This window comes from Thamnophis sirtalis, unplaced genomic scaffold (genome assembly GCF_051295495.1).
Source record: "Thamnophis sirtalis isolate CommonGarterSnake01/CBP01778 unplaced genomic scaffold, rThaSir2_p1.2 scaffold_4, whole genome shotgun sequence".
Lineage (NCBI taxonomy): Eukaryota > Metazoa > Chordata > Lepidosauria > Squamata > Natricidae > Thamnophis > Thamnophis sirtalis.
The window spans coordinates 33,161,304-33,188,943 of NW_028261384.1; the positions used below are offsets into that span (position 1 = coordinate 33,161,304).

Consider the following 27,640-nt stretch of genomic DNA (forward strand, 5'->3'; position numbering starts at 1 on the left):
AAGATCACTAGAAAATCTAAACATTCCAGGCTAAATTGAAGAATTGGGAAACAAAATCTTCCCTATATTGTTGCCTTGAAAATTACATGTTGTCACCAAGATTCAGACTTGAAAAGACTTTACCTGTGTTTTATTATAGCAGAAGGCATCCAAAAACCCAATTCTTTCAGTAGTTGATCATGTTGTTTCAATTAATTTTACCATTTCATTTCAAATGAAACTAAATATGATCTGATTTAGTGGAATCATTCTTTGAATAATTATTTGAGAGCATTTTTTTCTGTATTAGAACATTGTCAATATTTTCTAATTTGAATCCTTATACCTCTATTCCTCATAGTTGCAGATATGAGAACATGTGTTCTATTTTCCATTCAGTTGTGCTCTCTGTGACTATCTAGATAAGTCCCTGCAGTATTCTCTGCAAGGTTTCTGAGAAGTAGTTTGCCCTTGCATCCTTACTAGGGCTTGGCCCAAGGTCCTGCAGCTGCCTTTATGCCCAAGGCAGAACTAGAACTCATGATCAGGTTTCTAGCCTATTGCCTTAACCACTACATCAAACTCTTTCTGATGAGAACGTATACACTATGCCATAAAGACACAGTGAAATTTGCAACAATGCTTTTTTTAGCATAACAAACATTTAAAAATAAATGTCAAATATAAAAATTGAGTGTGAGTTTAAAAAATGGAGAAGAATCTGACTTTAATTTTTGCACTGTTGCCAAAATGTTACTTACCAGATGTATTTTGTTCGTTGGATAGTTTTGATACTCTCTTAAATCAAGTGGCAAAGCCACCACCCACTCAAAAGAAGAAGTAGCTGAAACCATCCTGACAGATGTGTTCATGTTCATGGTTGCTTGCATTTGTTTGGGGTAATTAGTATGTGCATAAAAAATACACACTATATTGGTAGGTACTTCCTGTTCAAATATTGTGCTCCTTTGTAGAAATTAAAGCAAATCTGAGTTTATCTGAATTTAGAGTATGCAGTGCAATACAGAGTGTGCAAAAAAGAAGGGGATAGGTTGAAATTTGCTCTTCTTCAAATTTAATATTTCCTGAAAGATTTAAAGGAAGAAATGATGAAAGCATAATTATTTATTTTTCATGTTTATTTGGTATTGTAACAGAGTATACAAACTGTTTCCTTTGCAAAAAGTTTCACAAATTGATAATTGAAAACCACTCCTTTCATGAAAATATTTAAAAATGCCCCAGGTATGCCAAGCATACTGTTTGAATATTAAACAATTAAAAAAAATCTGCAGTTATTACAAAATAAAACAAAATTGAATGCCAATAGGATAGAAACTAGAAAAAAAATCCTAAAATACCCTTTAGAATTATTTCTGTATGTGTAAGTGTATAGTGTGGTTGTGAAAAGGAAGTGGGTGGTTTAATGACAAAATACATGGTTAGAGTTTTGCTCTGTTTTCAATGCTCATAAATAGCTTTTCATATTTTTTGCTTACATATATTTTCCCCCAGTTTTGGTTCCATGTATTCTTAATTCTGCCCCATGGTATTTAAAAATATTAGTAAACAACAGAAACTTGCTATTCATGGAGCCAAACAAGAACCTTAGGTAGAAGGGATAATGTTTTTTTTCTTATGGAAACAGCTGCTCTCAGTCAAGAAGACAGTAAAATCACATGTTGGTCTGGATTATTTTTTCCCAACAGATCTGTATGAGAAAAAGCTAAAATATTTGGGGATTTTAGCTATTTATTTTACAGCCCTCTCTAAGTGGTTTACAGAGTCAGCATATTGCCCCCAATAATCTGGGTCCTCATTTTACCGACCTCAGAAGGATGGAATCAATATTGAACTGGTGAGAATCAAACTGGTGAACTGCTGGCATCCATCAGTCAGTAGAAGCAGTCTGCAATACTACATACTAACCACTGAGCCACCGTAGCTCATCACTTAAATGGTTATGATAGAAATATAATTATGATAGAAATATAATATACCGTATTTTTTGGAGTATAAGACCCATCAAGATTTTGAAGAGGTAAATCTTTTTAAAAAGTTTTTGCACTCTGCAGACCTCCCAAACGCTCTGCATGCCTTATTTTTTGTGAAAAATGGGGCATGCAGAGTTTGAGAGGCCTGCAAAGTGCTCCTGTGGGAAAAATCAGCAAAAACCGGCCTGTTTTTCGCAAAAACTGGCCCGTTTCTTGCCAAAAGGGCATGCATAGCTTTTAGGAGGCTTGTAAGATGCCCCGTTTTTTGCTCATTTTTGCCCTCCCCAGCCCCCAGGAGCACTTTGCAGGCCCCCCAAACCCTCTGCACGCCCATTTTTATGAAGGGGGCAGAGTTGCGGGAGGCCAAGGATGCTGTATTCAGTGTATAAGACATACCCAGATTTTCATCCTTTTTGGGGGGGAAAAGGTGTGTCTTATACTTTGAAAAATATGGTATAGATGGTTATATATTACGTAATATCATAGACAAGATTGGAAGATATTTATATCCCTTGTAATAATAGAAGTTAAAGTCATTCAATTAAATTGGTAAGCAGAGGATTCAAAATAGGCAAAGTACATTCTTCACACCACCATCAGTTCATAATAGAGTGGCAACACAATAACACCAAGATATAGCAAATCTTTGACATTCTTATGAAATATCTTTGCAAAATCCATCAACCTTGTGAAATTTCTGACTGACCTTCACTAGAACATTGTTTTGTACTTGATTTCTTTTTATTACTATCAGATACAATGATGGCTTATGGATTAGATGGGTTTCAAAAGGCATTAGGCAAATTATTAAAGGTTATGAACATCTCTGGCAATTATAATTTGTCTCCAGGATCATAAATAGGAGCAGGGGTGTCAAACTCACAGCGTTGCTGTGTTGTCATGTGACATATCATGACTTTTTCCTCTTCACTAAACCAGGCATGGTCATGGACAGCGTGTGACGCATCCGGCCTACAGGCCACGAGTTTGACACCCCTACCTAGGTGGAGTAATAACTACTGATGAAGCTCTTCAAAGGTATCTGACTGGTCTTTGTGAACTGGGAGGTAGAATTAGATCAGCTTTTGTCTGATTGCAGTAGAATAAATGAAACATATGGAATCTACAGTGGTATGCCATGATACTTACCATAATTAACTGGCTGTTTCTATTTGAAGCTGCTGTTCAGATTTGTCTGTGACTCTAATTGTCTAATACCTAATACCCTGATAATGGTATCAAGTTACATTGATAGCATTATACCTACCTTTGGCATGATTTTGAAGACAGAAGGTCAGAATAGATAACAGTGACTTTTGGAAAAGATTAGCAGGGAACAGGCAAGGATTTTAAGATTTCACAAATGAAAATAGTTACCTAATTTTACCAAAGAAAACTAATCCATTAGTTCCTCTCTTTCATCTATATGCTTTGTCATCTGTGCTACATACTGTTACAAAATCAGTCTCATGTTTCAAATATTATGATGTCTCTTTTCTCTATATTATGAATCATTTCCCCTCTTAGTCAGTTTACTGTATTTTTCATTCTGGACTATAAAATACATTAGCTTTGGAGGAAGAAAACAAGAAAAAAAAATCTGCCTCTACTTTCATCTGATATTCATCTGGCTAGCATCCTTTCAGCAAACAGCAAACAGCCTAGTCAGCTTCAGCACATTATTGCAGCCCCAGCACATGGCTCATCAGGGTTCTGCTCCATTGTGCCCACCACCAGTTAACTGAGCTGAGCTACTGTCTCCACCTGGGAATGCTGGAGCCTTTGCTGCTGAGCAGCTGATTGGCTATTGGATTTGCCTCCTGGAATACTGCTGATCAGTTGTTCTAGCCAATCGCTGCTCATTCGCCACTGCCCGCTCCACACTACTAATTGGTGGTGATAGCCGGCTGTGAACCGGCAGTGGCGAATGGATGATGGTGATAGGCAGTTACAGGCGGCGATCCCCACCACCCAGAAGAGCTGATCAGGGATATTCCAGGAGGCAAATTCAATCGCCAATCAGCTGCTCAGCAACGAAGGCTCCAGCATTCCCCAGCAGCACTGCTGCACCCAGCCCCTCCCCCCTGCCACAATATTCGCTCTATAAGACACAGAGACATTTCCACCCAGTATTGGGGAGAGGGGAAGTGCATCTTATAGTGTGAAAAATACAGTGTATTGTCTTCCCCAGGCAGTCCCCAGGAGTCAACATGTTATGTTCTATCATGCCTGGATCATATGGAAATTATATTCCAATATAGCTAAAATGTTTAGGCTGAGGGAAAAAATATAAAAGAACGTTTAAAAAATGGTGTCAAAATGAAATGGTAGGATGAATTGCACATGCACTTTTAAAACTATATGCACATGTTAGGCGCATTTGTGCTACTAGGCATTTAGCATATTTTATTTTTATATTTTTAGGAAATTTATTTTAGGAAATTTACATTGCCACCTATTTGCACATGGTTACTTAAGGCAACTTACAGAAATATAAAAACCTCATATATAAAATAATAAAACTAATAAAAGAGAATAATCATATAATAAAATAATAAAATAACTCCACCCACCATCCTGGCGACAACACATGAGCCATTTAATTGGCTCCATCCCAATCTGTGTTCCTCAGGCTTGCAGGCAGAACCAGGTCTTCAGCGCCTTCCAGAAAAGAGCTAGAATGTGGGCCATTCTAATCCTTGGGGGAATGATGTTCCAGAGAGAGGGAGCCACCATGGATAAGGGCCCTTCTTCTGGGTTCCACCAGATGTATTTCCCTAGGGGATGGGACCCGCAACATTCCTTGTCTCCCCGCTCTGGTGGGTTGGGTAGATGTGACCAACAAGAGATGGTCCCTCAGATAACCTGGTCCCAATCCATGAAGGGTTTTAAAGGTGACAACCAGCACCTTAATTGTAACCTGGAAGCAAATTGGAAACCAATGCAGCTCGCACAGAGAGGTGATACATGGGCACACCAAGGTCTGCACACAACCATGCGGGCTGCTGCCTTTTGCACAACTGGAGCTTCTGGATGCTCTTCAAGGGCAACCCCATGTAAAGCAAGCTGCAATGGTCAAGATGGGAAGTGACATGGGCATATGTAACTGTGGGTAGGAATTATTGGTCCAGGAAAGGGCATAACTGTAGTTGCGCAAAGGCCACAACTGCCACCTGCTCTGTGAGCAGAAGACATGAGTCCAGATTACACACAGGGTCTTTTTTGGGGTAGTGCCACCCCATCAAAGATCAAAAATGGCAGTTCTCCCTAGGCCAAAGAATCCCAAACCCAGAGCCACTTGGTCTTCCCAGGGTTCAGTTTCAACCTGTTGCTCCCCATCCAGCCCCTAACAGCCTTGAGGCACTTCAAGAGGGAGGACATGGTATCACTTAAGTCACCACAGGCTGAGACATATAGCTGAGTATTTATGATACCTCAGTTCATGGTGATGGATGATCTCATCCAATGGCTTTATATAAATGTTGAACAGGAGTGGAGAGAACCCCACAAAGCAGTGGGCAAGGGCTGGATCTCTGCCCTCCTATCAACACTGACTGAGAGTGGCCGCAGAGAAAGGAAGTGAATCAGTATAGCACAGGGCCTCCAAATCCCATCACCAGGCTCCTGAAGAATGGTCAATTGTTTTGAAAGCCACCGAGAGGTCACTAGAGCAAGGATGGAGGCACTATCCTCATCCCGCTCCTCCTAGAAATCATCCTAAAGAGTGACCAATGCCGTTTCTGTCCCATACACAGGCCTGAATCCTGACTGGTAGGGCACTAGATAATTCCTTTCATCCAGAAATCTCTGGAGCTGCTGCGCAACCACCCTCTCAATCACCTTCCCCAAAAAGGAAAGATTGGACAGGTCAGAAATTATCCAACAGGGTGGAATCCATTGATGGCTTCTTAAGAAGCGTGTGGACCACAGCTTCCTTAAAGTGTTGGGGCACTATCCTCTCCTGTAGGGAAATGCTAATCACCGCTAGAATTTACCTGTCTGTCACCTCCTGGGAAGTTTTCCCAAGCTAGAAGGAACATACATCTAAAATATAGGTGCTTGCGCACATACTCCCTAGGATCCTGTCCACTTCTTCAGGAGCGACAAAGTCAAACCATTCCCAGATAATTGGGCAAGAACCTGCCTCAGGGGCTTCCACCAGACCAGCAACCACACCGGCATTTAACTGGGAACAAAGTCAAGCTATTTTGTCTTTTAGAAAATCTGCAAATTCTTTAGCACGCCCCTTCGGGTGAACCTCAATCCTCTCCTTCCCCAAGAGGGGCAACTTATCTGCAGTTGCAATTTTTGCGGAGAAGTATTTACACTTTGCCGCACGAATCACCACAAGGTAGGCCTTAGTAGCAGCTCTTACCCTTAATAGCAGCTCTTATACATATATTTACTCAGAAGTAACTAGAACTGGTCCTTATGTACATTTTTCCAAATGTCTTTTATCAAATATATAGGTTTATTTTAAAAAATGATTTTTTATAAAACAAGTTTTTTTAAAGATAGGACACTTAAACATATTGTGGCTTTTGGTTTCTACTTTGTTGGGTTTTAGCATATGAAAAAATATAGAGCCAAGTTGCTCATCTTTAGCCATTGACCAAAAAGAAAAGCTAAAGCAAGATTGAGGAAATAATTTACATGGTATAAATACCAAAAATGAATATTTTAATATGTTAATATGAGCTAATAGAATAGTTGCATAGTTGAGTATTTAACATTGCTTATGGTAAAGAAAAATATTGCTCAGAGTAATTATAGATGATGATGAATTCAGGATTCCAATCTTATTAGCATAATACATTTGGTAAAAATTATTATTAAATTTATATGCTGCTCATCTCCTGGTTCGAGGCGACTCTGACTGACTTATAACGTAATAAAACATGGATGAAAAAACAATTATACATATAAAAAACAGATTAAAATTATAAAATATTAAAACAGGCTAAAAAACCATGGGTTTGGAGCAGGGTGGTAGTAGTGGCTTTTCTGTTATACACTAGTCATCTTCAGCCAACACCTTCACCTTGGTAGAGCCTGGTTTTAAGGCTTTTCCTGGAGGCCAGGAGAGAGGGAGGGTGTCTCACCTTAATTAGCAAAATGTTCCAAAATGTGGGGGCCATTGGTGTAATATAATATCTACATACATGAAAATCATATATATGCTACACAGCATTAATGTAACAGTGGCTTTCAGCCATGCTGTCTTTTTCAGAGATTCTGAAATTTAATTGGTCTTTTTTTAATTGGCCAGACCAGTTGTACAGGTTTAATCCCATCCCTTTCATTATATTGTTGTGATAAGGGGACTCTTAGTGATCAACTTTTAATTGTTAGTAACAGTAGTTATGAAATGATTCTGATACCATACTTTGTAATTCTCAGTCAAGGTCTGTTATTATATATCATGCTAAGTCATAATGGGGTTTCCTTTGAAAAAGAGTATTTGACAAAGAATATTGCATAAAGTGAGCTGTTATGGTTTGTGTAAACTACCCATTGTGGTTTAAATGCATATTGCTATTGATGTGTATATAGACTAGTCTTGGTGGTTTAATATGATTAACATTTTTGGGAACCCAGCTGTTTTGATTTTTGTAAACCAGCCATTTATAAAACATAGTTTATGACATAAAAAATTAATATAAGTACAGCCAGTTTCAATTCAGTCAAGAAACCATGTTCTCAGATCCTAATAGCAATGATTAAAATGTAAATTTAGTGAAAATTAATTGTCCTGGAAAACAGAAAAATGCTGATAATATCTTAGTAAATTTCCACTACAATTGCCTTTTGAGTCTCTATCATAGATTTCTGTCACAGGGACATTCTGTTTATCACAATGTAAAAGAAAGTGTGGAAATCGAGAGCTGATGCAACAGTGGTGGACAAATATGTGCTAGCAATCTTGCCTTCAACAGTACGCTGGAATAATACTTGTGTGGTTTCAGCAAAAATGCTGATGTCTGCAATAATCTCTATATTTATCCTTAAAGTGAGCATATTTCTACATTTTTGTCTTTCAGATTTCAGATTTCAGCTAAACACACTTTTATCCTTTTAATATAGATTTAAACACAATCCAAAATCTACAATATTCAGTGCTTACAAATTAATTACCTCTTATACAATTCTGGGATACACTTAAAACAAGTATCATATCACAATTCATTGTAGGTTAGATTTCTTAGTGATTAGTCAATCTTTCAACATCTTAAAGAGATGGGACCAGTTGAAAAGCTTTGTTCTACATTTTGAATATGAAAGACTAGTCATAATTAATATAAAAAACAAATAAGTCTTATTTTTGAGATCCTTATAGTTGTAAAGAAAATCCTTCTGAATGTTTTGAACATGTCCATCCTTTTTCGGGATATATTATGTATCCTGTACGCATATGAGGATTCTTTATAATTCTTTATGACTTCATTGACAAATGATCTCTCTCTCTTGTAATTTGCCCTAGCATCTATGGATACAGAAAAGGCAGATGATTGATTTTGTATTCCATTTTGGTACTATTTAAGCTTTTTTTAAACAACCACAAATCCTGTAGAGGTTCCTACAAGGATTTGAATTCTATCATTCGATCTATGAAGACAGAATGGAACAAATGTTAAGAGAATGCTAACACTTAATTCTATAGATTCTATGTAAATTTACTTTGAGTTAAATTATATTTCATAGAATTTAGCTAGCTAATCTTCCTCCAATAATATTAATAGAATGAGGAAGTGACAATTTTTCCTTCTACATTTTCATTTCTGGGGAGTATTTGTGTGCTACAAGAGGGTGAGTTGCTCTTTCCATCTCACTGATAGAAAATCAATTGAGACACATTATTACCATGTTCCATAAGATGTATTCCTATATAGCGTCCATACAAGTACCGTGTATGGTACTTGAACTCTGATATTAGCTTATTTAGCCATCCTATTGTCATCTTCTGCAGCATTCTAGTTAGACAGGAAGATCAGCAATTTCCAGATATTTTCAATCTCCTCTTCACCCAGTATATCCAAATATTTTGACCTTGATTCTAATATGCTTCCAAGTCACTTGCTTTATTTTGAAAAAAAAAATAGATATATTTTGTCCTTCGGAATGTGTCTGTCTGCCTACCTAATTTCTATAATTAGACAGTTTACATCATATAAGAAATATACAGGAAAAAGTTGAAAGTGGAAAATTACTTTAGTGATGATAGGAAAGACATCATAATTTCATACTGTGGGGTAGAATGTAGAGATAAACCATTCTTGTATTTATTCAAGATAACTACATGAATAGACAATACACAATGATTGATAATACAGTGCTGGATAATGATCCTCTAAATTTGGATGACACTCAACTTTACTGAGAAAGAGCTAGAGTCATTGACATATTGCCATGCAGGAAAAGATATCTAATTTTTCAAAGACAGAATTACAGTAAGAACATGGAATGTACAGTAGACAATATCAACATGGAAAAGCTTAATAGTGAAAGATGAAATGAATCAAATACACATTGGCATCTTAAGCATCATTGAAGTAGATTGAAATTCAACATTTCACTCTGAAAATCATTTTATTACTCCTCTTATTTCTTTCACAATCATGAGGCACAGCAAAGGGAACGCTATTCAGAAGCAAACTGCATGTCAGAAAAAAATAATAGAAATTGACAAGTGAAAAGAAGCCACAGCTAAGAAAAATAAATATCTAGGGAAGGAGCATAACAAAGAATATAAAAAGTTAGTTAGGATAGGATAGATTAGAATAGAATTTTTTTTAAAAATAATTTTTGTAATATGTGCTTTCTTTTATGTTGTAAGCCGCCCTGAGTCCTTGGGAGAAGGGCGTCATATAAATCCAATAAACCTCAAACCTCAAAATAATTCTTTATTGGCCAAGTATGATTGGACACATAAGGAATTTGGTGCATATGCTTTCAGTGTATATAAAAGATAAATTCATCAAGAATCATAAGGTACAACACTTAATGATAGTCATAGGGAACAATAAGCAATTAAATCATTATACAAACATGAATTAATATTACAACAACAAAACCTAGTCCTGTATAATAGGTGTGTTATCAATGGTCTCTGCTATGGAGCTGGTGCTACATTCCAACTTCAGACCCAAATAATTTCTATTATTTTACATCTGTTTATTTTAAATATTTTAAATATAAATAATGTTTGTATCTGCTATTCTAGTGCCAAATAGCTCCCAAAAAACTAAACGAATATGAAATATTAAGATCCCTGATTTTCAGTTATGATACTTTCAAAATAAGGGTTTAGACAAAAAATTTGAATGGCTAAAGAAACATGATTTATTTAAAAAAATTCTTCTCTGAAAATATTTTTACTTTAGATGTAGGTTCTGTTCTGGTATTTTAGTATTATTTTTGAAAAAGTATTTTCTTAGAATTAAAGAGATTTTAGATTGCTATTGGTCCAATGTGAAGGTTTCTTAATTTCCTGATGTTAGCACATTAGGACGCTAGTATTTGTTTATAATTTCCAGCCTCTTGGGTATATACAGTACATTAAGAAGCAGTCCTGGAAGCAAATAGTAATAATTATCAGAGACAGCCCTTCATCATATGCGCCCTATAATATTAACTTTACTAAAACTGCCCTACCCCCCTGCCTAGACGTCCGTACACAAAGCGGCTTTCAGCTACCACCCTCTCCCTCTTCTCCACCTACAGGTAAAGTGGAAGGCAGTGGTTGGTTAGATACGCTGCCTTTCGGAGATTCTGACCAATCAGGCACGAATTAACGGCGGCGGTGTGCCCAATGGGCGCAAGATTGGGCACCCCCTGCCCGCCACAGGCAGGGTGGTGGAGTCTGCGGTGTGTATTTAGAAGGAGGACGGTGGAGCTTGGGGTGAGGGGGGAAGGGATAACTGGTGGGTCGCAGGTGCGGTGGTGGTCTCGCGTTTTTAGACAGGCAGGAGCCCGAGTCTTATGTTCCCCGCCCACTTTGCCGCTGCTCCTCCTCCTCATCTCCAGTAGTGGCCGCCTCGTCCATGGACGATGTAAGCCGCGAGGGGTTAAGCTGCCGAGGCGGGCAGTCATGGCCACATCCCGGCGATAAACGCGTCCTCTCTCGGCCTCTTCCCGTCCACTATTGCAGGGGGCGTGTTTGCGCGTGAGGGAGTCAGGAGAGAAGCTTTCCTTGTTTCTTTTGCCTTCGGAGCGCCGCCATGTCCAGTTCTTCCTCGCAGACCCCTCCTCACCACCAGCCCTCGCAGAGGATGCGCCGCGGCGCCACCGGGTCCCCAACCAGCGGTAACGCCGGGGTTTCGGTCGGTAGCAATGGGTCTGGCGGAGGAGGAAACGGCGTTGGAAGCGCCCCCGGTGGCGGCGCTGGGACTAGCCGGCTGCTCCAACCGATCCGTGCCACCGTCCCTTTCCAGCTCCTGAGGGGAAACCAGCAGAGCCCGACTCGCTTGCCGACCTCCTCAGCCTCCGTGGGGAGTAATACCGGCCCAGGAGGGCCGCGAGGCGGAGGGGGAGGAGGCGGGGGCAACGGCGGCAGTCCACCACCAAACTCGACTTCGCCGTTGACTCTGGCGGCTGCTGCTGCCGGCGCCTCCGCCGTTGTCGTTGCCCCGCCGGGAACAGGCGGGGCGGTAGAACCGAGCAGGGTGAAGGTGAGGCAGAAGCGCTCGCCTGACAGCAGCAGCAGCACCGCTACCACCAACACCAACGGCGGCAGGCGGAGGAGCACCTCACCTGAGAGAAGGAGTCCCAGTTCGCCCATATATAGAGGTAAAGCAGAGACGGGGTAGGGCTGTAATCCACCCACTCCCATAAAAGCCTCTCTTGTACTCCCTCCAAAAGACCTAACGCGATTCATTTAGGGAAAACATTAGGCTTAAATTTACGAGACTTGACAAATGTCCGCCCTCTACAATGCCAAATGATTTCACTGTATTTCACTGTATCAGTAAAGCTTCAGTTGGGGAGCTCAAAAGAGATAGCAGATTTATAAACACAAGCTTTTCCTCAGCTGAAACAATCTAAAAGGATTTGCCCCTTCGTGTATTCATTGATTACTTGCTCCTTTAACACTGTTTATTTCTCTAGAAACTAAAACGTAGATAGATGGGCAAATGAAGGCTTGGAAATATATTGATAATTAAAAGTGTAGAATCTTGGAGGTTAATTTGGAATAACACAACTTGAAACGCATTATATATGAATGTGAGTGTTGAAAATCGTTAGTGGTTTGCTCTTTTAATAAATTTTTATCAATGTTTTTATGATTGAGAACTTTAATGATAAATTCATGCTTTTATGGACTCATCTGTTTCAATGTGTAAAATGCTTTTCTTAAGGGGCAACTTGAACTTAAAGGACTTTAAAGGAAGCCAAGTGCTGATACTAATTACATTTTTATATAATTTACATTCCTTTAAATGTGCTTTAAAAACCCATATATACTTCTACTTATAGAAATAAGGAATATGAAAAACAAGATTAAAACAAAATGCATTAATAGAAATGCAAATTCTATACTATTAGCCATATGATGTGATGGCAGAACAATTGTTTACAGCATTTCTAAAACCTGCAGGTTAGTCTTCAAAAAGTGTAAATGCAATCCCTTTGCAGATTAAACCTAAATATTAGTGAAGACAATAATCTTAAAATATATGTTCCTTGTTTATTCTAAATATGCCATGTAAATTTGTAAATAAATTCCTCAATATAGTGCAGATATTTGATTTACACATTCTAAGTGTTACAGAAGCTAATAAATTATTTAAGTCTTCTAACATGATAGTGATTATTTTAATTGTCCAACTGCCCTCTCTTCCTTATTTAGATGAATCAAATTAATACACTACTTATTTTATTATAATTCTTATATATGCTTCATCTTCAATACTTTTGCATCTGTAATAATGCTGGATCTGTGTTTAATTTTAAAGGCAAATTAAATAAGCCTCTTGGTAATATTGAAAGCAGCAAGTTGTAATGATTCTTGGCTTAAATCCTCTCCATTAATTCTTCAAATAAATGAATGTCACAAGTCATTCACAACTCTGATTTAAAAAAATTACACCAAACTGAATATTATAATTCTTTGCGTTTGAACTTGTATGTGATCTCCATTTAGAAAAAGTATTTGGAAATTATTTATGGAATTAATCTTTATGTGACTTGATAAAAATGGAACTTTATATTATCAAGTTTAAAAAAATTAAACTTTGGGCACAAGACAAATATAGGCAAAGTAGTAGGAACAGTTATTTACTTTTAAATAAATTAATAAAGTAATAATATGATGAGAAACCTGTTTTCATAGAATATTTATTCAGGATAAAATAAAACTCTTTTATATATGACTTAAATCCTTTCCTAAAGTGTTTTTAAAAGAGTAAAATAACTTATATTCAATTAAGCAATCCTTTAAGCTAGAAATAAGTGACCATGTTTTAATTCTGCCTTTAGTGTTTATAGCAGTCAACAGTTTGAGGTAAGTGAGAATACAACCATATGAAATAACAGATAGTTATCTGAATGCACGTAACAATGATTCATCCAGTTTGCTCTGAATGATTGAAAAGTGCATAAACCCTAACCAGTTTTATTCATCCTGTAATTTGATAAGTATGTTCTTTTCTTTACACAACTTAATAATAACTATATTATTTAAGCTCCCAAATAAAATACATTTTTAAAAAACTCTTCAAAATTGCTTTGTGGGATGTGCCGTTGGCATTGAATACAAAACCAATGCTATTTTTTAAATTTATTCCTTTCTCAGCTGTTACCTCTTTGCCTGTGTAACATATTTGAAAAAGCAATCTGTATTTGCAGAGGCTTAAGAATTGCTTTGGACCTTAGGGGTATTGGGAGATAACAATATTTCAGCTAGTAAATGTCTGAGAATCTTACTTCGTATTTATATTAACAATTGCCAAAAATGGGGATGTAATCATCAGAGGGGTGTGTGTGTGTGTGTGTGTGTGTGTGTGTGTGTGTGTGTGTGTGTAAATGATCTGTGGTCTTTTTTTTAATAATAGGGAACTTAATTCTTTTTCTTTAGTGTATGATTCTTCCATCTTTTTACAATGCAGCTGAATTTTTTCATACGAACATGTAAACAAATTGCCAGGTATTCTGAAAACTGCAAAGTGCTATGGATTGGAAGCTTGTACAGGTCAGGCAGCTGCCACTGCAGACGCTGACATCATTCTTGCCTGAATGAAAACAGCTTTCTCTAAGAACTCTCTCTCCAACCCTCATTTTTCACGTCTAGGATGCTCTCAAATTCTTCTTCAAAATTAGTACTAATTCTTATTTTAAAAACTTACAAGCCAGAGAATAATTACCTATTAAATTTATAGGTATTATTAAATTTTCAAAATATTATTGTAACTTTCATATTTATCAGTTCATCTGCTTAACTATATATTTTATATTTTATGCTTGCATATTTGTAGCACTATCTGGTATCTTACAGTTTGTGATTTTCTTTATGTTGTTGAATAGTTGTTTGCTTTATTTCTATTCAAACATGCAATGCAGCATATATTTTATAAAATGCTTTGGTAATATTACTGTGTTTCCCTGAAAATAAGACAGGGTCTTATTTTCTTTTGACCACTGAAATAAGCACTAGGCCTTATTTTCAGGGAGGTCTTATTATTTTTGAGGTGCAGGAAGCGGCGAGCGTGGTCAGCTCATGGCTGCTATTGTGTTGCAATATTTTCAGGCAGGGCTTATTTTGGGGGGGGCTTATTTTAGCACATGCGCTCAAAAGCCCGATTGGGCTTATTATGCAGGGAGGTTTTATTTTCAGGGAAACAGGGTACAAATGAAAAATATTCAGGACAACCCATTTGTAAATAGTTGCAAAGAATAAACACAACTGATTAGCATGGATTGGCTGCCATTCCATTAATATATTGACTGTCCAAATACTATAAAAGGTCATGGCTTTTAAATTGTGAGAAAAGCTACTTCTAAAATGGTTTCTTTTAAATAGAATTACTGACTGATAAGTATATTTCATCCTTTTTAATGTTTTTATAATAAATTAAATCCTTTTTAAATATGTGCAAAAGTCTTCAAAATGTATAATGGCAGGATAGGATGTGATGATTAAAATGTGCAATTACTTCAGTATAGTTTAAATACATGTAGCTTGTCATTTACAATGATTAATTTTTTAAACAAGCTTCTAATGAAATGTTGTCAACATTTTAAGAGCAATTTTGACTTTGATTGTATTGAGGCCTAGAACACACCCCATAAGCTTTTTTCACCAGTCCACACCTTTAGCCAATCTAATATTTTAAGATGAAGGGATATCAACTTGACTCATAAATAATGACCCTATAGTGAAAAATATAATTGGTTTTATATTTGATTTCATATTATATGACATAATGAACTCTTTCTGATATGCTTCATGGCCCAATGCCTTGAAATGCCACAATGCAGGATGATAGCAGGTTGTTTCTAAATTTACGTTTATGAGGTTATGAATTCTGAATGTACTTTGTCCCTGGTTGCTTGGATAGGGAGACTTTTTATATAGTACAAAGATTTTAAATGTAATAAAATTAATTATATCCCAGAATTTGAACTACCCTGGCCAAAATCCAAAGAACTCAAATATTAGCTTGGTAAACCCAAGGAGGATTTATGCTTGTATTTCCCCCCTAAATACTGATATTACTCCAATCATATTTTTAATGATAGTACTTTATGAAATGTTCTTCAACTTTAAAGAAGTGGATATGTCAGAGAAATGGATATTTCAGTTAGATTTAAAGCTTGGATATTAATCCTAAATACCTACATTCAAATTTTGTGAATGGATTATCTTAATTCAGCGAAGCTTTCCAAGTCTAAAGGTTATTAAAGTTCTTTGATTCGTGTTATTGAGCCTGACAAAATAAGCCTTATTTTTAAATACTGAAAACTTATACAGAAATTATTATTATAATTATGATCTTTATGTTAGTAGTTTGAATTAAACTTTATTATATTCTTACACATACTGCTGTGTTAGTAACATCCAATTTTGTATGTATACATTGTTAACATCTATGTGATACAGATAATTGCAGACTAAGAAATAATTCTGTATTCTTAACATAGTTATTAAGTTGATTGAAATGATTTTAAGGCTCATTTCAGAGAACAGATTTAAGGTTCAAAGAGATCAGTGCTTGTGTGGTAGGATGGTTGCTTACAAAAGTATGCCTTATTAGTTAGATGTGTTTGCCACATAAATTAGCCTATTTGCAAGTAGACATAGTACTTGTTTCTAGTGGCTGACATGCTGACTATAGAGACAAATTCCAGATCCAAAAAGTACTCTGATTGAATTTCTGCAGCTTGTAAAATTAAAATATAATTGGTTAGTTTGTGGCTCAGTTGCTGTAGAAATCTAAACAGTAGAAATCTAAACAATTAAATTGTTAACCTATCTTATTTATTTTAACCTTAATTGTTATATAGACTATAATAATGTAGTTTCATTATGGATAGTGTTTAAATAAATGAAAATATCCTTTCCCTTATTAAAATAAAAAACGTTTAGGAACTACATTCGTGACTTTTTGAATCCTGAACTTGAAACAAATGTGATTTTTACATACTTAGCAGGAAGGGTGGTAGCTATAAAAAGAATTGTTGGCAGGGGTGGGTTTTTTTTTTTTTGGAAGCCTGTTCAGGAATATGCTTATTGCCTTTCAGAAGGGAAAGAAAAATAGAAACTTTTCTAGTCCCAAAATCTAAAAATATATTTTGTTCTTCTTCCTCAAAATATTGGAAGTTTTTATGGTCCTTTTCTCTACTCTTAGATTGTGAAGAAAGAGAATAGATTTTATCCAAGTTAAAAATATCTTGAAAGGTGTAATAACATTTGGAATGTGCATATCTCTGCCTTTAATTGACCCAAATCCCTAACTTTCCCATGGCCGGAGAGGGGAGAAAATGTGCCTTGCATCTCAATTTAGGCTTTAGAGTTAGAGAATAGATAATTATAACATTTCTGTTCTGTGAACAAGAACTTTTAGTGCAGTTTTCTTCTTTCCTGATCCCACATATATCTAGTATTATTTTGTGGTGGCACAGTGGTTAGAATGCAGTATTACAGACTAATTCTGCTAGCTTTCCCACTTATTCAAGATTGACTCAGACTTCCATCCTTCTGAGGTCAGTAAAATGAGGATCCAGATTGTTGGGAACAACATGCTGACTTTGGAAACTGCTTATAGAGGGATGGAAAGCACTGTGAAGTGGTAAGTCTAAGTACTACTGCTAAGTGCTAATATTTTAGTATTATTATTTGTAATATACCACCAAGATTCAGTTATGGAACTCGCTATTTTTTTCTTGAGAGGTGGGGAAGGTATTATAAATAGTTTTTCTTTCATTAGATATTTTTCATAAAATGTGAACATAATTTTAGTTGATGAAGAAAAGAGGAATTTTAAAATAGGAGAAAGTAAGAGACTGAAAACAAAGGTTAAAAATTGAATTGAATTTATTAGATTTATAGGCCGCCCAATCCCGGAGTTGTCTTGTTATATGCAAGAGCATTATAGTTTTCCGATTTCAACGATGGAGCTAGATATATCCTGTATTCTGATTTTTTTTTTACTTTTCTCTTTCTCCTTCTCCCCAGATTTTAGTTATATTACTGTAATCATATGATTATTTTTGATAATATGATCATTTTTCTCCTAAAAAGCACTTGATTACATTTATGGTATATATACTGTTAAAAGACTATTAGATTATATAGTACAAAATATAAAATGGATAAAAACAAATTGCTTTATTTTGAATTTAAATCAGATTTTTCAAAACTTTTTTTGCAAAAGGAAAATTTAAATGACCTGTCAAAATTGCAAAGAAAAAGACAATTAAGACATTGATAGATCTGGACATGGCAGAAAATTGGAATATAAATAATAGATAGATATATGGATAGAGAAAGAGGGGGGAGAGAGGACGAGGAAGACAGAAAAATTCAAAGTGTAAACAAAGCACATTTTTGCATATTTGAGAATTTGCAGGAATATGTTTCTGGTCCTAAAATATATCTTCTGTCAGCTAAAAGTAAAGCATAATTATGACAATCTAACAATAAGTTAGATAATTGTAATAGAGATCTTGATTAAATTAATAGTTTGTGTCTCGGACATATATTCTGAGAACTTGTAATAGTCTATTACTAAAGATGGCATTTCCATGCCATGTTTTCCCCAATCCATAAGTAGCTTCCGTGTTGAATAAATGAAATGTTTTATTAGTATGGTATCTTTTTGATCGATTTAGCCTAATCAATTCTAACAGCAACAATACAACCTTTTGGGTGTTGGAGACTGGTTTTTATGCAACTGTGTGTGTGTGTGTGAGAGAGAGAGAGAGAGAGAGGGAGGGAGGGAGAGAGAGAGAGAGAGAGAGAATTTCACACGCTGTCTGGATCCCATGGATAGGCGGAGGGGGCTTTGCTCGCTTGCACAGCCTAATTCTTGGAGGGCTATGGACCGGTGCTTGTCTGTAGCTTATTGATTGGAAACCCCTGACTTAAGATGGAAAAACTTGCAAATATGGATTTTGTAGAATATGTTATCGGTGTAATTTATATTGCATTAAGAAAATACAAATATAAAATTAGGTGTGCTTAAAAAAACTGACAAGATTCCATATCCCTAATATTAGGCTTTATTTTCTTAATAAATTTAGTATTTTTCTAAATATATAGCTATCACAACTGTCATAACTTTGGAAACAAAATTGTTTTTCAAAATATTTGCATATATTTTTACGTGGTGCTTAAAGGTTTTTCAATTTCTAAGATTAAAAGTATATAAATAAACCTCTAGGAGACATTCAGAGGGGAAATTTGAATCATGTTGCAATCGATAGAAGATTAATCCTTTAAGTGAGAGAATATTAGGATGCTATTCAAGTTTGATTTTCACAACATATGTATGTGAAAATGTGTTATACATCTAACAAAAGAAATTTCTGCCAACTAAAAACAGTTGTTGATCCTCACCAGGTTAGAAATAGTTACAGAACTATTTGACAGCATCTGGATTCCACCATTTCACTGTCAAGCAAATCATGTACAGATGGAGGTAATACAATGATATTTTACTCTCCTTTGGAGTAACTGACCAACCAAGATCACATCAAGGACAAGTTGTGTAATATTTTAGGAGGTTTCAAAGAAGTTCATGGCAATTTCTGTAACACTTCTTTTTCATTAGCAAATGTCAGAGTTTATGAGACACCATCAGAGAACACTGAATAACAGAGGTGTTCATGGCAGGATTACAGGGAAAAAGCCACTATTGTACAAAAATAACATTGCTGACCAACTGCAATTTGCAAAGGGCCATGTACATAAGGCAGAAAGCTGTTGTAAGAATGTTCTGTGAATGGAGGATGGTGCTGGCATTATCTTAATTTGGGCCTGCTCTGCTTCCTCTGACATAGGGCAACCAACCTATCTTTGATGAAGTTATGAATAATGAATTGTACCATCAAGTTCTACAGAGAAATGACAGGGTATCTGTCCATGAACTGAAGCTGAAGAAAAAGTGGGTCATGTAGTGAGACGATGATAGCAATAGCAATAGCAATAGCAGTTAGACTTATATACCGCTTCATAGGGCTTTCAGCCCTCTCTAAGCGGTTTACAGAGTCAGCATATTGCCCCCAACAACAATCCGGGTCCTCATTTTACCCACCTCGGAAGGATGGAAGGCTGAGTCAACCCTGAGCCGGTGAGATTTGAACAGTCGAACTGCAGAACTGCAGTCAGCTGAAGTAGCCTGCAGTGCTGCATTTAACCACTGCGCCACCTCGGCTCTTGATGATTCAAAACACACAAGTTGTAGTATCAATGCATGGTTAAAACAAAAGAAAGCTAATGTTTGGAATGGCCAAGTCAAAGTCTGAACATTAATCCTATTAGAAGTATTGTGATAGGACCAGAAGCAGGACATTCATGTGAAGAAGCCCATCTTGATACTGTCTGATAGCATGGACTAAAAAGCCTCTAAGTCCATATGCAGGACTGATTAACTGTTATCATAAATATTTTGTTGCATTTATTGCTGCCAAAAGAGCATACCAATTACTGAAAACAAAGGCTCATATAATTTTGCTACACATAAATAAATAGTTTGAGATTGTTGTCCTCAATGAATAAATGAACAAGTGTAATGGTTTTGGTGCTTTTATTTAATTAGGTTCTCTTTATTTAATTTTAAGACTTGTATGGAATACACATCATGTTTTAGGTCATATTTATGCAGAAATATTGAAAATGTTCAAGGATTCACAGACTTTTTAACATCACTGTAGCATGGACCCAAGCCATGCCATGTAGAATAGTTCTTTTCCTTAATAAAACATGGCTTGGTTATGTGTTCAACTTCTGTTTATCCAAAATGTCTGCTCTCAAAGAAATATCATAGAAGAGTTTCAAATAGCAGTATCTAAAAGAGATAAATATGAATAAAAAAACTTAATTAACTATTTAACCATAGTCTAATTGTAGCATGCATATTTCTTCTATTATAATAGTACTTCTAATTACTGGAATGCCTTTCTTGAGAAAGAAATGTAGAATGAAATTGTAAATGAAAGATCTTTTGTATAAATTGTCACACTGAAAACAGGATGGAAAACTATAGCCCTATACTTATAATCTTGCATGTAAACATTGTTGTTTCAGTGGACAAGCCAAAAGCCCAGCAAATTAGAACATCTAATACTATAAGACGGACCTCTTCATTGGATACAATAACAGGACCTTATCTCACAGGACAGTGGCCACGAGATCCTCATATACATTATCCTTCATGCATGAAGGACAAATCTACTCAGGTAAATTTGAAAAGCCTGTCACTGCTACCTAATTGCTGTCTATATTCTAATGATGAAATATATATGTAGTCAGTTGATACATGTTTTAAATGGTATGGAAGGTAATAAAAATAGATTTTAAAAGTGCATACTATTCTTTAAGCTTATTGTCACGAGAAGAGGCCATTTTTGAATTCAGAAAACATGGTAGCCAGGGTTCTGTTACAGGCTTTTGTAATAGATTATTATTAAAAAGAAACCACAAAACAAAACATTGTGTTGGAATATTTGCTGTGCAATGTTACTACTTACAGCAGTTGGAATTTTAAAACCTGGACTGCAGATTTGTTACTTTGTTGTTGTCATAACCATTGTAAAATGTGGGTTGTGGGCTTAGAAGAGAAATGTATTTTGAAGTTTTTATATGTATAGTTTTTATGCAGGGATGTCCTGTGACCCAAAAATGATTTTTGTTAGAATAAAATGATTGAGAAAGGCTGGTTTAAGTCATTATAATTTTGCTGTCTTATTTTAAAACCTTTTTGAGAAGATAGGCATGTACTTTTGCTTTTTTGTCAAAGGAATATTAAACTATTCATTAGGATTGAGCATTTTTTCAGTCTTAAAATGGAACATTATGTAGCATTCTCCTATAGACCATACTGTTTCAGGATTATTTTGAGATGATCCAAAGATAATGTTCTGGATGAAGCAGACCTTCTTTGGGGCCAAACCATTCCAGCAACTTTTAAAATATTTCCAACTCAGTGTCTTTGCTTGCAAAACTGCCAAACAGCTTTAGAAATGCACTGAAGTAAACAAAATATTTTAGAGTATACCAGGATTTTCATTCCCAGATCATCATTATGCACATCACTAATCTTCAAATTTTGGCAAACGCATAATATTAAAATAATTTCTTAGGCTCATATGAAAACTAATTTAAATCAAATAATACCTAAACATTCTTTTCAAGAAGTCAGTATGCATATATTTAACAAAATGTAGACAGTGCACATTTGTCCCTAACCATTCTATATTGAGCAACAAAATTTGAGGAGGGAAAGTATAGTTTGTTTTCATATGAAAACATGTAGAATATTCCATGTTTTGGGAACTGAATGGTTTGGCACTACGCTTGCTCATATTTCTGTTTAAGTGAAGTAAATCAGGGGTGGGTTTCAACCGGTTCGCGGCGGTCCCCACGATCCGGTTGGTCGCTGAACCCGGAAGTAAGTAACTTCCGGAAACAGCGAAGCGCGCGCCCCCACCCGCTCCTTACCCGGTTTTGCCGAATTCTGCGCTTCCACGCGTGCGCAGGACGCATACAGCACCTGCGCGATCCTCCAGGAGCAGCTGGAGCATCGCACAGACGCTAATACGCATGCGTGCATGCGCAAGGACGCCACCGGCCTCGTTCCAACCAAACCGGTTGGAACGGGGCGAGAAACCCACCCCTGAAGTAAATGGAATCCTACCTTCTTTGAATCTTAACAGTGCATGGCACAATTATACTGAGGGGTGAAGCTGGTATCCACAGAGTTATTGGGCGGAGTAGCATCTGAAATTTCTAATATGTAACAGAATTGGTCAACTTAACTTAACTGTTGTTAAGATAAAATTGTTAAAATAAATTGAGATTGTTGTAGATCTTTTCACATATTAAAAATATAAAATATTTCTATGAAGAAAATTATTTTCTGATGTAGACTTTAATTTATACTTTGATACTTTATTTTATTGTCATTGTATATATATACACAATTTACACATACAACAAAATTCACATAACACCCAGAGATCAGGCCCAACACACATAACAATCCCCAAACACAACCCCACCCACCCAAAAAAATTCCCCACCCCTAAACCACTCAAGCATCGACACAACAGAACAAGTAGTACTTTCCAATAGCTCACTGATGGGGGCTCTTTAGTTCATTGCTGAGTGCAATTATAGCTCTGGGATAAAAGCTATATACTACAATATTTATCTTTTATTAGTACTGAAATGTTTAAGACTATCCAACCTTATGTACCATATTTTTCAGAGTATAAGATGCTCTGAAGTACAAGATGCACCTAGTTTTGGGGAGGAAAACAAGGGAGGAAAATCTGCCTCCCAGCAATTCTCCTCTTTGCAGCAAACAGTACTGATGATATACACTGTTTGTGGGGTTAATTTCAGACTATATTTGTACAGATGCTGTTAAAATTGATGTGACTTTCTGCAAGTATTGTTATTCTCTTCTATATAAAAAAAAACAATAGCACTGGGCTTTTTCAGATCAAGCATTTATTTTAAAAAGCTTCTTCATTTTGTTAAGTTGTCTAGAACAATAATAAAGCAGTCTTTAAAAAATAAGTCTAATAATTTGAAACTTCTATAAGCATTTATAGTTATTGATATACCTCCTTGCACCAAACAGCCTGATTAGCAAGGAAAAAAAATTGCCTCTGCCTCCAAGCAATTTGCCTCATGGAGCAAACAGCAAGTTTAACTTTCCATTTCAGCATGACCCTCCTGATCTCCAGCTGTTTCAGGCTGCAGGGATTGCTATAGCCTATTGCTGCTTCCTCTTGCTCCATTTTCTCTGTTTGCTGCAAGGAGGTAAATTGCTGGGAGGCAGAGGCCAAAGGATTGAGGCTGGAGGGTGGGCAGGCCTACATTCAGTGTATAAGACGCACCAAAATTTTCACCCTCTTTTAGGGGGTGGGGAGAGAAGGTCTGTCTTATACTCTGAAAAATATCGTATTTGTCTTGAGTCTTGAATCTGATTATGGATTGTTTTTTATTGGTTTAGTAATAGTTGAGAGTGTTGAGTTAAAAATAATATTGTAGTAAATAATATATTAAAATCATATTCCATTCAATAGTCAATGACTGGCCAGTTTACTTTGGATAAACCCACATTCATTTTTCATTACTGATTTGTTTGTTACAGGTACAGATATATTGTAACCACGTCACTGCTGGTGCTACTACTACTACTATTAGAAAGAATTGATTTTTAATTGAGTTTCAGATTTGGAGAGAATACATAGCTCAGTGGTGAAGACTTTAGTTTACATTCAAAAATTATTACTAGTTCTTTGCATTTTCAGTTAAGACCAGAATGATAGCTGTGATCTTCCCAGTATTTCTCACAGATAGCCGAAGTGGCTAGTGCAATTGCAGTTTGAAGTTCAACATCATCAGGATAGCTATAGGTTCCCCATTCCTGAGCTAGGTTAATAATCCTGCCAGCTATAATAGACAGTATGTATGTCCTTTTTAGATGGCTTCCTATGTAGAATTTAAAAAATTAAATATTTGAAATGAACCCCCTGCATAACTTTTTAATTATTTGCTACTCCAGGTTCTTGGTGAGTTATGACATACACTTGCAGATTAATTCTTTAATTATTGATATTTGGGTAGATAATAAATAAAATTTGATATGCTCCAATTTGTACAGAAATTATGATAAACCTATATTTCTCTGCCAAACAAAGCTGTCCATTCTTTCTTCCCGGAGAAAACATGTTATATGCAGACATTTTTGGTAATTTTGGGGCATACATCATATTCATTGCCATTGATGAATGAAATAATTGACAGTTCAATAACTGAGAAGCACAAAATTAAACTTGCAGAAAAATTATGGATTCAGAAAAATCAATTTTTGAAAATTAAAAAAAATCCCTATAAGGTAGAATTAAATCAGAATCCAGTCTTCAGTTACAAACATAGACTTTCCTCAGTAATTAAATAGACTCCCGGAAGCATTCAGTCAACAGAGCTAATTGTTCAGCTACATTCTTCCCCTTAGCACCTACTTTAGCAGACATTTTAACACCAGCAGGTCTGACTTGCCTCTGGAAATAAAAAGCTCAGTTAACCATTGCAAACCTTATAAATTGCTAACGAGTTGGCTTTTTGTTTATAATAAATAACAAAAGGTCCATTATGCTATAGCTAAATATGATATTGTATTTATAATTTAAATATATAAATATGCAGAAAAATACACTTCAGAAATGTCCCCCTCAGAATCCTGTTCTGCAACCAGTAAGTAAATCAGAAAAGCTTACAGCAAAATGGACAACATTCTTTCACTTTCCATGCACCTTGAGAGCTAGTCACAGAAGTTAAATAGAAACAAAATGTAATGGTTTAGAAAGACGAGAGCATAATTCATTCATGGTCCTAACGTAATTCAGAATCTTCAGGTTTCAGTATTTGTAAGAAGTGGTTTGCCATTGCACCCTTCCTAGCGCTAAGTGCAAGGTCACTTAGCTGGCTTTGTGCCTAAAGTAGGCCTGGAACTCATGGTCTCAGTTTCTAGCCTGAAACTACAACATGCTGACTCCACCACTTCATTATCCCTCTGCAAAGTAAAATATAATTGAAGATATTATAGCACATTGTAATCTTTCCATTTTTTAAAAGTTACTTGGCAGTCAGATGTCTTTGAGTAGTTAGGGCTGTGCTAATTGTACAAATATCTGATGTGATTTTGCCTAGCTTCACTACTGCTTTCTATCTTTTACAATATAGCAATATAGCAATAGCAGTAGACTTATATACCGCTTCATAGGCCTTTCAGGCCTCTCTAAGCGGTTTACAGAGAGTCAGCATATTGCCCCCAACAATCTGGGTCCTCATTTTACCCACCTTGGAAGGATGGAAGGCTGAGTCAACCCTGAGCCGGTGAGATTTGAACCGCTGACCTGCTGATCTAGCAGTAGCCTGCAGTGCTGCATTTAACCACTGCGCCACCTTGGCACAAAACTTATGAGATACTTAAAATTTGGTTTTATGTACAGAAGTACAATTTTCTGTAAATTATTACAAATTACAAGGAGTAAAACATAGTGTGTAAGTCAGGGGTAGGTTGTTTTCGGCATTTCTGGTGGTTCAGTGTGTGCATAACTTTGCATGCAAAGTGAGTGTGCGCAGTTGCCCATAAATAGGTCTGCACATGCGCAAAACATTAAAAAATGTTTTAAAAAATGCCAAAATTTTATCAAAGATTTTTTTAGCTTAAGAGCCCCATTTTGAACTCAGAACATCTGTTTCAAAATTAAACAAGGATGTTTTCTGCTTGAGCCACTGATGAAGCAGAGATAATATGATAGCATCAGAATATTTCCAGTTCAGTTAGAGCAACCTATTTTAAGCTCAAAATAGCTGTCACAAATTTAATATGTTTTGCAGGTTTAGTTGTTTTTGATATATGTAGCTAGCTAGATGTTAAAAGAAGGTTGTTTCAAGAGACACATACATACATACATACATACATAAATTTACTAGTATATATATTGCCACATTTATTACCATTATTATTAACCTGTTACTAGTAAGTTATTTAACTTTTACATAATTCATAGGTTTATAGTTAGCCTATAAAAATTTCCAAGGTAGCCTTGAGAAATGACAGGTACCATTTAAAAAAATCTACATAATAAACAATTTAAAAATTCACGTAAGCATAATAATCTATTCTTCTACTAAGAATAGATTAACAAATACATTATGAGCATGCAAAAGTCACCCATGAGAACTGCTAGTCATTTCAGAAACAGTATAATTTGATTTCCTGTCTACTGCAAGTATGGAAGCATTTTTTTTTTTTGCATTTTTAGAAAGATTTTCAAACTTTCCTTGATTATTTTATATTTCTAAGATCTATCACTTAGTAGATTGGAGCCAGAATGAAATAAATTATATAGCAATAATGGGATACGTTTGGCAATTGTCAGACAGATTTATTTAGGGGTGTTAGCGAAGAGTTTCCTATAGGTGCTTCCTGAAAACAGTACATGAGAAATGAAAATGATTAACAGCTTTTTTATAAACTCAATCAGTATCTGATATCAACTAGCTTCTACAGATCGCAAAACATTACAGCATTGCTTAAGATGAATGATTGGCAAACAAGTTGGTTTTCACTCTATACTGTAACATGCTATAATTGGGTTAGTATGTGGTGATCTAATAATTGGTAAAATATTGGTTGGTAAACACAGGATCTGTTTATTTTGAATTATTTTTGAAGTTGTAATTCTGTGCCATATACAACTTATCCAAAATGTATAGAGAAAATTTAATTTGCATTTAATAATTGTGGCATATTTATCAAATTTCCATGGCTGCCAATCTCCCAAAAAAGTGACTCTGATGTACAACAAGTAATAAAACAAATGTGTAAAAACAGTGGTTAATAGAAGCAAAAAAATAATACTAACATATGAAAATGGTACAGGAGAGTGTGAATGTTAACTACCATAATGGAGATCTGCTAGAATATTACCAATCCCTTGGATCTTCAGCTCTGATGATAGAGTCAGGTCTTAAGGAACTTCCAGAACATTAGTAGGAATGGAGCTAATTCAGAGTACAGAGAACAGCAATAAAGATGAGAAAGAGTCTGGAGGCTCAAGTATATGATGAATGAATGATTGCAGGAACTGGATATGTTCAAAAGAAAAGAAAGACTGGGTAGAATAACAGCACTCTTCCAATATTTGAGAGGCTATCAGAAAGAAGAGGGGGACATTCTATTTTCAGAGCACCTGAGTGCAAGAGGGAACATACAAAAGAGAGTCCCAATGTAGAAGAAATTTTTTGACAGTTTGAACAATTAATGGAATGAGTGGCCTTCAAAAGTTGTGGCTGCTCCATCACATAAGGTTTTTAAGGGAGATTGTACAGCCATTTGTCTGGTATAGGGTCTCCTGCTTAGACGGGGTTGAACTAAAAGATCTTTTCCATCTCTATTGTCCTGTATTCTATATTCATATGAGATACA

At 35.9% G+C, this 27,640-nt stretch overlaps 1 protein-coding gene across 2 annotated transcripts in view; it reads left to right on the plus strand.

Moving 5' to 3' along the window:
• The first annotated feature begins 10,895 nt into the window (after positions 1-10,895).
• GLCCI1 (glucocorticoid induced 1) overlaps positions 10,896-27,640 on the plus strand; it is a 60,069-nt gene continuing 43,324 nt past the window's right edge. For both annotated transcript variants that reach the window (XM_014054500.2, XM_087712731.1), the window contains exons 1-2: positions 10,896-11,759; positions 20,716-20,867. In XM_014054500.2, the coding sequence (XP_013909975.1) occupies positions 11,192-11,759; positions 20,716-20,867 (720 nt within the window). In that variant the 5' untranslated portion in view covers positions 10,896-11,191. The remainder of the gene's footprint in view (positions 11,760-20,715; positions 20,868-27,640) is intronic.